Here is a 13927-nt window from a genome sequence, read left to right on the forward strand (position 1 = left end):
GGGTGGTGGGGGAGGGAGACTCACTTCACTGTATAAACCATTTGTTTCTCTCGTATTTTATACCTTTAATAGTAATAGCAGTAAGATTAAACAAATGATAAATTGACTTAATAAAATGTAAATGGAATTAATATATTTCTATAGATATTACGAAGTGATTATATAAATAATAAATAAGTGATATGCTGATTATATTATATCCATACAGCTAAGTTAATTATGTAGATTTATGGCTAAGAAAGATGTTACCTTCCCTTTTTAAAAAAATTTTTTGAAGTAGTCTCTATACCCAGCATGGGGATTGAACTCACGACCCTGAGATCAAGAGTTGTTCGCTTTACAGACTGAGCCGGCCTGATGCCCCAACTTCCATTTATTTTGCACTTTACGGTTCATGTAACTTTTCTTATCTAATCTTTAAGACAGCTTGTCAGGGGCTCTTGGCTGTTTCAGTCGGTAGAGCATGCGACTCTTGATCTCAGGCTCATGAGTTCAAGCCCCACATTAGGTGTAGAGCCTACTTTAAAAATAAATAAAACAGCCTTGTCAGGTATCTGGTTATTATCTTCATGTTTTATGAGGAATAGCAGAACATGCACAAAACAAATAAGGAAACTAGGGTTCTGAATGGTTAGGTGACCTCTCTGAGTTCCACAGCAGTTTCTGGGTCCAGTGCAGTTTCTGGGTGCTTCAGGTAAGGAGGAAGTTCAGAGCAAATCTCCCAAGTTTTTACATTTGGCCTGGAGTTGGTGACCAGCTTTTGCCATAATAGATTCTTTGTGCCCTCACCTGACACAGAATATGGCACTGAACCAGTCTACTGCAGATAAAGACTTGAGCCATTCAGCCTACCAGTACAAGGGTAGGCTCCAGGCTCTGCCCCATTTCCCATCTTGTGCAGAGAGATTTGGCTTTGGGCATTGAGAATGCAAACCAAACAACATAGACTTGTACTGTAGCTCAGATGTTTACCTTGTTTCTCTTTTCAATTGTTCTAGGAAGAGTTGCAGGCCAACTTGGACCTGATTCAAACCTACAGGCTGCATATTGCCCAAGATATCAATCAAGAAAACCTACAGCTCTTCCTGGGTTCTTATAACGGGTACAGTTGTTTCCTATTCCTCCAGTTAAATGTAAACGAGGGGCGCCTGGGTGGCTCAGTTGTTAAGCATTTGCCTTTGGCTCAGGGCGTGATCCTGGTGTTCTGGGATCGAGCCCCACGTCAGGCTCTTCCCCTGGGAGCCTGCTTCTTCCTCTCCCACTCCCCCTGCTTGTGTTCCTTCTCTCGCTGGCTGTCTCTCTCTCTGTCAAAGGAATAAATAAAATCTTTAAAATGAATGAATGAATGAATGAATGAATGAATGAATGTAAACTAGGTCCAAAAGGATAATTGACATTTGAGGGAGAGGGGAAGGGGAAATAAACCACTTCTTTCAGTGCTGTGTCATGAGATTGCTTTCATGCTGTTGCACCACAGTAAAAGAGGAAGGGCTATCAGACAGATAGGAAGACAGCTTTCAAGAAAAATGAATGGGGGCACCTGGCTGGCTGAGTTGGTAGAGTGTGTGACTTGATTTTGGGGTCATGAGTTCAAGCTCCACGTTGGGTGTAGAGATTACTTTAAAAAAAAAAAAAAACTGAACTGAAGGCTGTTTTGGACCCATTCAAATACCATCTGTAGTTTTAAGATGTTTTGAAATTAAATAAAGTACCTCAGTTATGTACACACACAAAAACATACACATAATATGAGGCAGGACAGAAAAATACATGGAGAAGAGGCAAAGAATAGAAGTCTTAGGCCTTGATTCAGTTTCTCTTCCCTGACATCTTGTCATCGGGCAGAAGTAACACATAGACACTAGTAAATTCTCTTTTGTTTGTGTACATTCCAAAACCTACTGTCATGTCTCCCCCAGTCACTGAGAGAGTTGGATTCTTATCTTGGGACCAGCTTTTCCAAGGTTAAACATACTCACTCACTCCTGCTAGCTTTCTGAGTATATGGGAAAAGATTGAGAAAATGGGTCAGCTGTAACTTACCTAAACTCACCCAGAGATTTTGAACCTGGTCTCTCCAACTCTTTTCTCTGTGTAACAGAGCCTGCTTATTTTCAGTCGAAATCAGAAAGGTTTATTAAGTACTGCACTAAACTATGTTAGTTAAAAGTTTTCCTGTGGGGCACCTGGGTGGCTCAGTGGCTTAAGCGTCTGCCTTCGGCTCAGGTCATGATCTCAGGGTCCTGGGATCGAGTCCCACATGGGGCTCTCTGCTCAGCAGGGAGCCTGCTTCTCCCTCTCCCTCTGCCTACCGCTCCTCCTTTTTGTTCTCTCTCACTCTCGTTCTCTGTCAAATAAATAAATAAAGAATTAAAAAAAAAAGTTTTCCCCAAAAAAGTTCCCCTTCTCTTAAGGAATTTATTCCTATAAACTAGTTGGAAAATTAAACGCTACAACTTGAAGATTTCAATAGCATTGCTATTGAGTTTTGAAGTTGCTTCTAAACTTCTGGCATCACATAGTGCCCCTCAGGGTTGAGCCAGGAACCTCGTTCCTGCTCTGTACCCCTCAGGATGCTACTAAAATGGCTGCTCGTGAACAAAGTGCACAAGGGCCCCTTCCCTCATTAGGTGTGAAGGAAAGATAGTTTCAAATTCCTCGATACATTTTCATTTTCACGACCAGGAAATAATCTTGAGTTGCCATGATTTTACCTGAGAAGGGTGTTGCTTCCCTTGTTTTTCTAGACGCAGAGACCTAGAGATTGAAAGACCCATGCTGGGCCAAAATGATAACAAATCGAAGACATTAAAGTAAGTCCCTCAGTTTCCCTAGTAAGTTGCTAAATATCTTTGCCTTTCATACACTAATTCAGTGTTCAGTGGAATATAGGTGCTGTTTGCAGAGTGTCACCTCTTACTTTGCCTTTCCCCAGGTGCTCTACTCTACTGGTGGTAGGGGACAGTTCACCTGCAGTTGAGGCGGTGGTAAGTATGTCCTGATGTTGTGAAGATAAATGAGATTAAATGCAATAAAATGTATACAGCACACTGCTGGCACTCTAGAAACAGTTGTAAATGGTCGTCTTTGTTATTTCTGATTACATGTATCCGTGTTTGCTCCTTATTACCCAGTTTGGAAAATGAGTTCCTCATCATCCACTAGATTTCATCAGAAGGATCAGTATTACCTTTGATTGCTTTATGTGGTGTTCACTTTGTGGCAAGTAGTATAATTAAACACCATTTGCTTACTGTCAGATTTCTGACAGCCCTCCGGCCTTCTGCCGCCACCGTACATCTGGAACTGTATGAGACTGGAAAGGTTGCTGAGAGCCTGTATGCTTTCCTCTGCCTCCTCCTCAAGTATAAATGGTAAAAATAATACATGCTCATTGTAGAAAATATGAAAAATTTAAAAATAGAAGGACAGGAGGAAACATCACAATCCCATTACCCAATGTTATGTTTACCCAAAGGTAAACTGTTATGTTTTCCTCTAACATACCCTGGGTGATACTAAACATAAAAGATTTGGGAACCTGATTACTAATAGCTTTTTTGATAGCCTTTTTCCATATTATAAAGTCGGTACATCTGTATAATATTTAGTCTTGTAAATGCACCTTTGTTTAAGCTCATTCTCCAGTTGATGATACCAGATTTTGGACCATTAATAATGTTGCTCTTGAACATCCGTATTGAATTTTTGATCATTTCCCTGGGATAGATTTCTAGAAATGGAATTAATGTGTCAAAAAGCATAAATTTTTGCAAAATTTTTGATAACATTTGCCAAATTCCTTTCCAGAAAGGACATAGCAGTGTGTTAGCATCAGCAATGTATGAGAGCGCCTATTTCACAGCATCTTGTCCAGCACTGGATTTTTAAATTTTATTAATAATTTAGTGGGTTGAAAATGGTGTCCCACTGTTCAATGTGCATTTTTTTGGTTACAAATGAAGTTGACAGTTTTTCATGTACCTATTAGCATTTACTTGTTTTTCCCCACAATATATGTGATATAAATAAGTATCTGTGTGAGATTACCTGGTTTTCTTTGGCAGCCTTCACTTCTGCCCTGTTCAGAGAAAAACATTAGGGAGTAAAGCTTTTGGGAAAGGGAATCCAGTAGCTAATCAGGTGTGTAGACATAGATGAGAAGGCTTATGGGGCAGGGTAAGTGTAGGGTGAGGTAGATGTGATGATATGTTCGTACCTCCCTGAGTCATCCTGAGAAACATTCCCTGTCTGGTATAAAATACATGGCGTGGTTTTAGCACAGAGTTAAATGACCCTCGAGTTAAAAAAAAAAAAATCCCCGAAGGTGATAGTTATAGTGATGATCCCAATTCATCATGAAGGAGTTTTATAAAGGTCAGTCTGTCCTGGCTAAAAAGGTGGGAATACATGCTACAAAAATATCTATCAAAAACATTTCTTCAGGGGCGCCTGACTGGCTCAGTTGGTAGAGCGTGTGACCCTTGATCTCGGGGTCATGAGTTTGAGCCCCACATTGGATATAGATATTACTTTAAAAATTTTTTTTTCTTCATAAATATGTGACCTGAAAAAGGAAAACAGTGTTGTTTTTAGAAAATACTTTTTTTTAATGTTTTTTTATTATATTAAACTTGCATGGACTTAAGGCAACATTGCCAATTCTTCTTTTTCATGACTAGATAGTTTGGCCAATACAGATAAGGTCTTGTTTTCTGATTTCCTCATCTTCAGCATTTATACGTAAGAACCTCAGGAGCCCTGTCTGTATCACAAAGTAGATGCTCTTCTAGACAGAGTCTAGCATGTGAGAGCTAACATTTTATCCCACAAATTGGTAGGGATTAGAGGACTATCCGTGCACGTAAGAGCAGGAAGGAGCTCCTCAAGTTTTGGTCATTTTTGCTAACTGTTCTTGCTCACTTATTCAAATAGCCTCATTTTTTGAGCTTCTCCCTATTTGCTCGATGCTATGGGGAATCCAAAAATGAATAAGATGGAGTCTCTGCATATGGGGAGCTAGGGAGAGAGTAGACATGTCAAAAAAACTACCATTGCGTTCGTCTTAGCAGATATGGAGACTTCTTACAGAGTTAAAGAAATTACAAAGTGGTAAACCAAGGAAAGCATGATTTATTATATTACATCCAGATGTGGGAGCTCATTCTTCCAGAAAATAGTTACTGCATGTCTACTATGTTCTAAGCACTGTGCTTGGGAGTTAGGGATCCAGTTTTTAAATTCTGCAGTTTAGGGTTAAGGATATTCTGTAGTCAACTGGTACATTAATGATATTCTGTAGTAAACTGGTACATTTGCTTATCACTGCCTGCATTGTCATTTGTGTAGAGCAAAATCTGGTTTGGTGATCCTGGTTTTTAGATCATCCCCTGATTATAGAAGAGTTTTATATACCTGCCCATCAGCAATCCCCAGAGTTCAGCTGGATTACTGGTTCTTGCCTAGGTAATTTTAATAACTCCCTAACTAGCTCAGTGCTTCCGTAGTCTGTCATACAGGCCACAGCTGGTTACTTTACTAAAACAAATCCTTTTACCTCAGAAACCTTCCATGGCTGCTTCCCTTCCATGGTCAGCTCCAGTCTGCCCCCCAGACTTGCCTTCCAGTGTATCTTCACACCACACCTCTGTAATCCCACACATGCCCTGTCCCTCCACTTCACGCCTCCTGGTTCTTTGCTTATGCTTTCCCCCAGACTCTGGAAGCCTTCAAACACCCATCCCTTCTTTTTACTGTCTCTTGAAATCCTACTCATCCTTCTGTACTCAGCTCAGTTGTGAAATTTTGAAGTGATACCATTCAGCCTTGTATTATATGTTTTCACGTTAGTGGATTCCAGACTCTTAGCAGTGTTTTGTATGTGTATGCTTGGCAAGCATGTGTAAAAGGAGAGATTTCATTGATTAAATTAGCCATAAAACATTGCTAAACCTAGAGATTATCTCCCTAAAAGCTTTTCTTTGAGGTCCCCGCCTTCGTGGGTATAAGAGTATAGGACACCAAACGAGTATAATCACATAGGTTGTAATTCCTAATTCTGATAACTGCTGTGAGAGAAAAAAACAGAGTAGTCAGTATTTAGGTGGAATAGTGAAAGACCTGAGTCAGAAAAGAGGGTGTGCAGAATGGCAAACCCAGGGTACAGGGAAGGGGGGGTAAGGAGGGTTGGGAATCGGGCTTGGTCAGGGCCATTTGTGCTGGGAAGCCATCAGAGCCCCAGCAGGTGAGGGCCATGATCCAGTTCACATTTTAAAATAGGTAACTAGCCCCTAAGTTAGGTAGCCAGTAGGAGAAATTAGATTCAACATGTAGTTCTTTAAATACTCGCAACAGATTCAGAAAATGAAATTAGCTAGACTTTTAGTTACTCGGAAATAGATACCAAATACATCATGTATCTCTTACTTTGTATTTTGGTAATTTCTTTGGCTGATTCAGCCATCTCGAAACTAAGCTGTTGATTTTGGAAGATCATTCTCATGCCGCACTATTTCTTATTTTTCTAGTGGTCATAAAATTGTTTTCTCTTTTTTTCTTTTTTTAAGGTTGAATGCAACTCTCGCCTGAACCCTATAAATACAACTTTGCTAAAGGTAAGGTGTTGTCTTCCCTCATGGCCCGTCAATTTGTGAGTAAACTATACATGGCTCGAATTACTCTATTTCTGAAATAGTTGCCCAGAAAGAGGGAAAGCTTTTCTCTCTCTCTGATTCTCTCTCTCTCTCTTTTTTCTTTTTCCTGAATATATTCTCACTGTAGAAAATTGGAAAATAAAGAAGAGTAAATAATGAAATCAATAAAAATTACCCATAATCATACCACCCAAAGTTCCCCTCTGGTAAAAATATTGATGTCTTGGGGTGCCTGGGTGGCTCAGTCAGTTAAGCATCCAACTCTTGATTTCGGCTCAGGTCATGATCTCAGGGGTCCTGAGATTCGAGTCCCACTTTGGGCTCTGTGCTGAGCATGGAGCCTGCTTAAGATTCTCTCTCCCCCTCTGCCCCTCTCCCCCGCAACCCCTGTGCTAACTCTCCTAAAGGAAAAAATAATTGGGGTCTTTTTCCTGTACACTTTATACATCATTAAGGTCAGGATATTTACAGCCCTGTGTCTGGTTTTTTGTGGGTTTTTTTTTTTTTTTTAACGATTTTATTTGTCAGAACAAGAGAGAGAGAGAGAGAGAGAGAACAAGCAGGAGGAGTGGCAGGCAGAGGGAGAAGCAGGCTCCCCGCTGAGTAGGGAGCCCAACACAGAACTTGATCCCAGGACGCTGGGATCGTGACCTGAGATGAAGGCAGACGTTTAATTGAGCCACCCAGGTGTTCCTCCTCAACTTTTTGACATGAACATCTTCCCATGTCATTAAAAACTTCGTAAGCATTATTTAATTTTGTGAGAATTAGGATGAATCGAAATTATTTACATGCCATGTCCCAGTGTATTGTTTAGGAAGCTTCCAGTAACATTCTAATGATGAGGGTGGGTACATTTTCTTCCTCTTAGGGCAAATAGAGAGCAACTGTTGTACTGAATTTCTAGCTAGTGTCAGGTTTCTCTCCCTTTTCATTTTACCCCAGGCAAGAGTGTCAACCTTGTTTTTTCTGCAGCCTATAGTAAAATGTTCAGGGGCCTGACACCCTGATTTGAATATGGATTACTGTATTTAAGTGCTGATCTTACGTTGCTTACTGCTACTTTCTCAGCCTGAAAGACCTGTGCTTTCTTCCCTTTCTCTTTGAAGTGGCTTGAAAGGGAAGTGCTGTCACCAGAAGCAGGCCATAGTTCCTGGAAATAGAACCTGAGGTTAATGCTCTGAGGCGACAGAACGCAAAATGTTCTGAGGTCCAGGTGGTTGATGAACTGGTCCAAAATAGGGGTGTTATTTTAAAAGTATATGGGTTCGAATAGTTTTTCAGTACAGGTTTGAATCGGTGTTTTGAAAGTACGAAAACTGAGCTCTGTAATAGCTGTAGATGTAGTTTATTTCCGGGCAGAACTGCCCACCGCAACAGCGTAACAACTGACTCTACAACTACTTGACAGGCGTCAGACTTGGAAATAGTCCCGCCTAATATTCTCTTTCTGCGTGTGTCGTTTTATGTCAGATTTGACTCTTGAACTTCATTAAAATACAGCCTCTACCAGTTAGGTGTATATTTAATCAGGGTAAATGTTTGTTCCTGGTATTATTCGTAGAATTTTAAGGGACTGTCCCATTAACCTCAAATTCCTGTGCCTTCTGTGGCATTCCCATCTGCTAAATAACAGTCTCCACCTCAAAGAAAGTTTTCATGCTAGTGAACAGAAACGATGGTTTATTTTTTTGAGAGAGAGTGTGAGCAGGGGAGGGGAAGAGGGTGAGGGAGAGGGAGAATGAGAATCCTAAGCAGACTCCACATTCAAGGCAGGGCTCAATCTCATAGCCCTGAGATCATGACCTGAGCCGAAACCAAAAGTTGGATGTTCAACTGACTGAGCCACCAGGTGCCCCTCTATCTCTTTTTTTTCTTCAGTTCCAGTCAGCCTGAATAGGATACTGACTACAGAACACATAATAGCTGGAAGGAAGGGTGGGCCCGTGTTTGGCTATCATGCCGTAGAAACAGTGTTTTCTGCAGATTGACAGAATCTGCTTCACCTGGGAGCTTGTTAGAAATGCAAGTGCTGGGGCGCCTGAGTGGCGCAGTCGTTAAGCCTCTGCCTTCGGCTCAGGGCGTGATCCCGGCGTTATGGGATCAAGCCCCACATCAGGCTCCCCCGCTGGGAGCCTGCTTCTTCCTCTCCCACTCCCCCTGCTTGTGTTCTCTCTCACTGGCTGTCTCTGTCAAAAAAAAAAAAAAAAAAGCAAGTGCTTGGAGCGCCTGGATGGCTCAGTCATTTAAGCATCCGATTCTTGATTTTGGCTCAGGTGGTGATCTCAGGGTCATGATATCGAGCCCTGCCCTGGGTGTGGAGTCTGTTTAAGATTCTTTCTCTCCCTCTGCCCCTACCCCCCGGCCCCCCTACGCTCTCTCTTAAAAAAAAAAAAAAAAAAGAAAAAAAAGAAATGCAAGTTCTCAAGCCCTACCCCAGATCTATTAAATCAGTATCTCTAGAGCAGAAACCCAAGAATCTGAGTTTTAATGAGTCTTCTGGGTAATTCCAATGTGTACTAACAAAACCCTACTCTAGAAATCCTTACACACGTGAGAATAACCAGCTGTAAATATTTATGAAGTGAGAGACAGCCTCACCAAATCCAGCTTTGAGAGGAAAGTGGCTGATCAAGTGAGTTGGCCAAATTCAACATCATCATCTCATTGGAGAAATCCCCTTAGTTATAGAATGAAGATAATATTGAGCTGAGAGGGAATTTAGGAAGCATGGTACCCTGAAAAGTAAGGGTCATGCTGTTTGAGGACTCTGAAAGTAACATTCTTCAGATGGAGGCAGAACCGTAGTTGAAGACGGTGGTTAACTTCACTGTCACCCCAAATGGAAAATTCCCAACCTGGGCCTGAAGGCCAGGCTCTACATCTTACTGATTAATAAGTATTAAATAATCTTTTCAGATTTATATCCAAGGTCATTGCTAGGATGTAAGTCTTTGTATAAGAGTGCATTGAGGACGTGTACACTTGGTTGCAGCTAAACATTAAGTTAAAGAACCTAAAATTCAATCCTGTCCTGTTTGAAAGGACTCATGGATTTTCAGAGCATGTCCCGTAAGTATAAGTACCAGCTGACTTACATATTTTTCCTCTTTTAGATGGCAGACTGTGGTGGACTGCCCCAAGTAGTACAGGTAAGGAGGGGCTTTGTTGTTGTTGTTTTCTTTTTTTAAGGCACTCATTTGATTCTGCCTCTCTGCCTGTGCAAAGATTAATACCTTCTTATTTTGTCTCCTAGCCTGGAAAGCTCACCGAGGCCTTCAAGTACTTTTTGCAGGGAATGGGCTACAGTGAGTAGTATAAAACTTTCTTTCTAGCAAAAATTTAATGATAATAGGGTCATTTTGATATCTGGGGGGCCCCCATTTCTCAGGGCATAACCTCTGTGCTAGCCAGCCTGAAGTACAAACCAAATGTTTATGGAGCATTCATCTGTGCATATTATATAAGGTGAGCTAACACATATTAAGCACTTACCTTGTGCCAGGCATTCAGTGTTTATAACCTTAAGAGGTAAGTTCTGTTATTAGTCCCATTTTAGAGAAAAAGAAACTGAGGCTCAAAGAGGCTAAGCACATTTCCCAGGGTAACAGTTCACCTGCAGAACCTTAGCGGTCTGACTCCAGAGCCCATGTTTTCAACCACTGAGGCTTAGGCTTTCTTAAGCTTGTGAATCTGAAATTACGATTTGCATTTGAAGTCAGCTGGTAATGACTCCTGGCCTAGAGAAACACAATGGAGACTTCAGAAGAAAAGGGTAGTGTCCTCAGTTACATCTGCCCCGCCACCGGAAATGAACTTGCACAGTAGTTTACAGCGAGTCCAAGGATGTGTCCATATCGTGTGCCACTGTCCTGGTCTCTTGTATTGTAGACCCCTGAGCTTTCTCATTTGTCACAGACTATCCACACTTGCTTCTTTCTTGGAATTTTTAAGAAGAAAAAAATCTTCAACCCAGGTACAGAGCTCTTTACCCAGTAGGGTGATTATTTTTTTCCCTGTCTTTGGTGTAAGTGTGGAAAATGGCCATTGAACAGCTGCGTGGGCGCAGCTGACCCCTGGGTACAGCCCTGTGCCTGGCAGGCAGACTGTGTATGTCTCGTCCAGAGTGGCTGTGTCATCCCCGTCTGTGAGCCACTACCAGCCGAGCCCACACCCACATCTCTCTGGCTCGCTGCGAGGAGAAGTCCCTCTCCTAGCCAGTTCTCATCCCTTTCCTAGGAAACAGCTGATCTTCCAGCCCATTTCTGATCCAGAACAGACAGCTGTTTATAGGGAAGGGGAAAACAGTTCCCCTTGACTAGTTGAGAGAAGTAACATCTGAGATGCAAATAAAACATCAGTCAGCCTCAACTCTTCTCTGAGAGCTTAAAATAAAACTTCATCCCTAGCTTAGAGTATTCTGTCAGTGTTTACTAGGCAGCCGAGGTTGCCACTTGGCACTCTTGGATCACTAACCTGCCTTTTCCTGTGTCCATCCTGCTTCCAGTCCCGTATGTGCAGCTCAGTCACCTGAACACCGAGTCAGGTACCTTCCTCTGTGCTGGCCCCGCCCCTGCCTCCCAGCCATGCTCTCCTGGCTGCACTGGCTGCCTGCAGCATGTCCGCGGTTTTCCTGTGCAGTGAGAGCCCGATAGAACGTGGCTCATTGTGCCCTAAGAGGGTTAGCCTGCAGGTCCAGCTCTGGTTCCCCAAGGAAGAAAGGAGCGGGTTGTAATAGCCAGGCTTCCTCTTATCATCCAAATCCAGGGTCACAGCAGTAGCTAAAACTTTGTAGGCCGGACCCCTCTTCTACTGTCTCCTACTCATCCTTACATGAACCCCAGACACAGGAATTGAAGAACAGCCTTGATTCTAAATAGGAGTGCCAGAGCCTTTGCCTGGAAAACTCAGCAGGGATGGCATCTTTTGACCCCAGCATTGAAATGACAGCTGGGGGAGTGGCCATTGCCTCAGGAAGATATGCAGGCAGGTTATGCCAGGTAAGGCCGTGTCTGGCCAAGCTGGAAGGATCTTAGGATCAGAGCAGCAGTAGAACAGTAGTCTGAGTGAAACACCCACTTCTGGAGCCCTTCCCTCGCAGGCATTCTGTACCTTGCTGCCTGCATAGAGGTCAGTGCCAGTCCCACCTGCCTCCCCTACACCCACACGTTCATACATGTCTCCTCCCCAGGTAGCAAGGGTAGCCTGTGGACACGGATGGTAGTCTTGTTGTATCGGGCTTGCACTGTGTTTGTGAAGCACCTTCATACTTGTGTGGTTTGTCTTTCTTTTGGTTTAGTCTTGCATGCACTGCAGGGTTTGGTTACCTATTTGGGTTCCCAAAGCCTCTTTCCTAATCACTGTTTGAATGGCGTGGGCATAGCTAAGAGGCTATACTCTGGACTTAGGTTTCCCTGCGTTCTTCTGTGGACTAGAATCAGCCGAGATTCCAACCAGATCCAAAGGATTAAAGCAGCCTTGCATATAGCCATTCACTTAAGCAAATAATGCAGAATGGAGATGGCTATGTCTTGTCCTGGGTCTCACCTTAAATGGGTTGGGAAAGCTGAAAAAGCCTTTGGTGAAGTTTCTAGATTAGCTAAGTTTAGCCAGGGTACCATCTTCTAGTCCCCTTGGTTCTTTCTTACAGTACCATCTGCCAGCATGACCCGGCTCGCCCGATCACGAACCCACTCAACCTCGAGTAGCATCGGCTCTGGAGAAAGTGCCTTCAGCCGATCTGTCACCAGCAATCAGTCAGATGGAACTCAAGAATCCTCTGAATCCCCTGATGTTGTGGACAGACACCAGACCATGGAGGTGTCGTGCTAAGCAGATACTCCTCCCCTGGACCATGCAAGTCCACCCTCCTTCAAACAACCACTCCATAATATAACATTTCATCCAGCAAACTGGCATCTATCTTTAACTCCTGCATGGCCACTGACACTCTCTGGTATCCTGGATTTATCATTCTCTGCCTGCCCGCCCTCCTTTTTGTATGTACCAAGAACCACTTCCTTGCCATTACTGTAACATTCCAGCATCTTTAGCTGATCAGATTTCCATATCTTCTCTTGCCAGCTTCTCCTCGTGCTTTCCCAACTACGTATCTGACGAGATTCTTTGATCCTGATGTATGTGTGTGAGCACGCGTGTCTGTGTTTGTGTGTGCATAGTTTTGTGGTTTTAGATATGCTTTCTTGTAGAGCTTCTGCAAAAAAACAAAGGGGACCTTTTTTCTTTTTCATTTTCAATGGTGTTTTTAAGGGAAATATACAGAACAGGTTTCTAGGTTGGGTAGGCCACTGCATTCTCCTTTGGTTCCGAATTGGTCAACAAGATTTGCAAAGTGACTTCAGCAGCTCTGAGGAATGTGGAAGATCATGCTTACTGTTGATTGTGACCAATAGAAGGGAGCCTGTTACATAGAGAGGCAGGCAGGGTGGCCAGCCACCTCCTTCTGTCCAACTGCATTCACATATGTTATTCTGTAAATAAAAGGGAGGGATATATTCTTTTAGAAGCCCATGAATGATGAGTTTCTGATGCAACATGGAGTTTGTCCTAAGAAGTGAGTGTGGCATCATTACTGCACTCTCTTGCACAGGAAGGTGGCAGACAAAATGCCAGGCCTCTGGTCTGCCGGAGCAGAGCTGCGGTTGCTGCAGTGTCTGATACCACTTACCAGATAGCCACAAGAAGTGCCTCCTGGGTCTGTGATGAAGAGTGTTTCTCCACTCCTCAGTCCTCTGTAAAAGGAGAGGTATGGCCTGAAATTGTGTAGATGGCGAGGAAGCAGCTGGCGAAGAGGCACAGCCCTCAACTGAATATCAGGCGTCACAGGCATAGCCTTGACTTCAGCTGACTTAGTGGAAGTGAAGTTAAATTGGTACAGAACCCATTTCTCAGAAGGATTCTTGACAGATAATTCTTAAAGAAGAGAGGAAAGGGGCCCGGCTATAAGGGCAGCCTGTGCAGGTACAATTGTGCTCAGTGGACTGCTGTGTGAGGGGCCGCAGCCAGCCAGAGTATTGCTGGGAGGAGGATGAAACCAGCTGCCGCACAGCAAGGGTCCAGCTCTTGAGGGCATCAGATGTAAGCTCAGGGTTAGGCAGTTCCGAATCTTAGGAAGGGGCTTTTCAGACATAGAGTTCGCTTTCTGCTGAGATAGGGAATGCATCACTCTGCCAGAGTACAACTTTTTACAGATTATTAAATAAAGCTGTATATGTCTCATTGTTACCCGATTGCTGGTGTTATTTCTCTCAAGC

At 43.1% G+C, this 13927-nt stretch overlaps 1 protein-coding gene across 5 annotated transcripts in view; it reads left to right on the forward strand.

Annotated features, from left to right (window-relative positions):
- The window catches only part of NDRG3 (NDRG family member 3), a 72262-nt gene extending 58364 nt beyond the window's left edge, over positions 1 to 13898 (forward strand). For 3 of the 5 annotated variants that reach the window (XM_026503440.4, XM_026503441.4, XM_057312538.1), the window contains 8 exons: positions 999 to 1102; positions 2748 to 2813; positions 2936 to 2987; positions 6567 to 6614; positions 9770 to 9805; positions 9910 to 9961; positions 11161 to 11199; positions 12304 to 13898. In XM_026503440.4, coding sequence (XP_026359225.1) covers positions 999 to 1102; positions 2748 to 2813; positions 2936 to 2987; positions 6567 to 6614; positions 9770 to 9805; positions 9910 to 9961; positions 11161 to 11199; positions 12304 to 12485 — 579 coding nt within the window. In that variant the 3' untranslated portion in view covers positions 12486 to 13898. The remainder of the gene's footprint in view (positions 1 to 998; positions 1103 to 2747; positions 2814 to 2935; positions 2988 to 6566; positions 6615 to 9769; positions 9806 to 9909; positions 9962 to 11160; positions 11200 to 12303) is intronic. The other 2 variants (XM_026503442.4, XM_026503443.4) reach the window with 1 other exon arrangement.
- The last annotated feature ends 29 nt before the right edge of the window (positions 13899 to 13927 follow it).

The sequence above is a fragment of the Ursus arctos genome, unplaced genomic scaffold (genome assembly GCF_023065955.2).
Source record: "Ursus arctos isolate Adak ecotype North America unplaced genomic scaffold, UrsArc2.0 scaffold_16, whole genome shotgun sequence".
In the NCBI taxonomy this organism is placed as follows: domain Eukaryota; kingdom Metazoa; phylum Chordata; class Mammalia; order Carnivora; family Ursidae; genus Ursus; species Ursus arctos.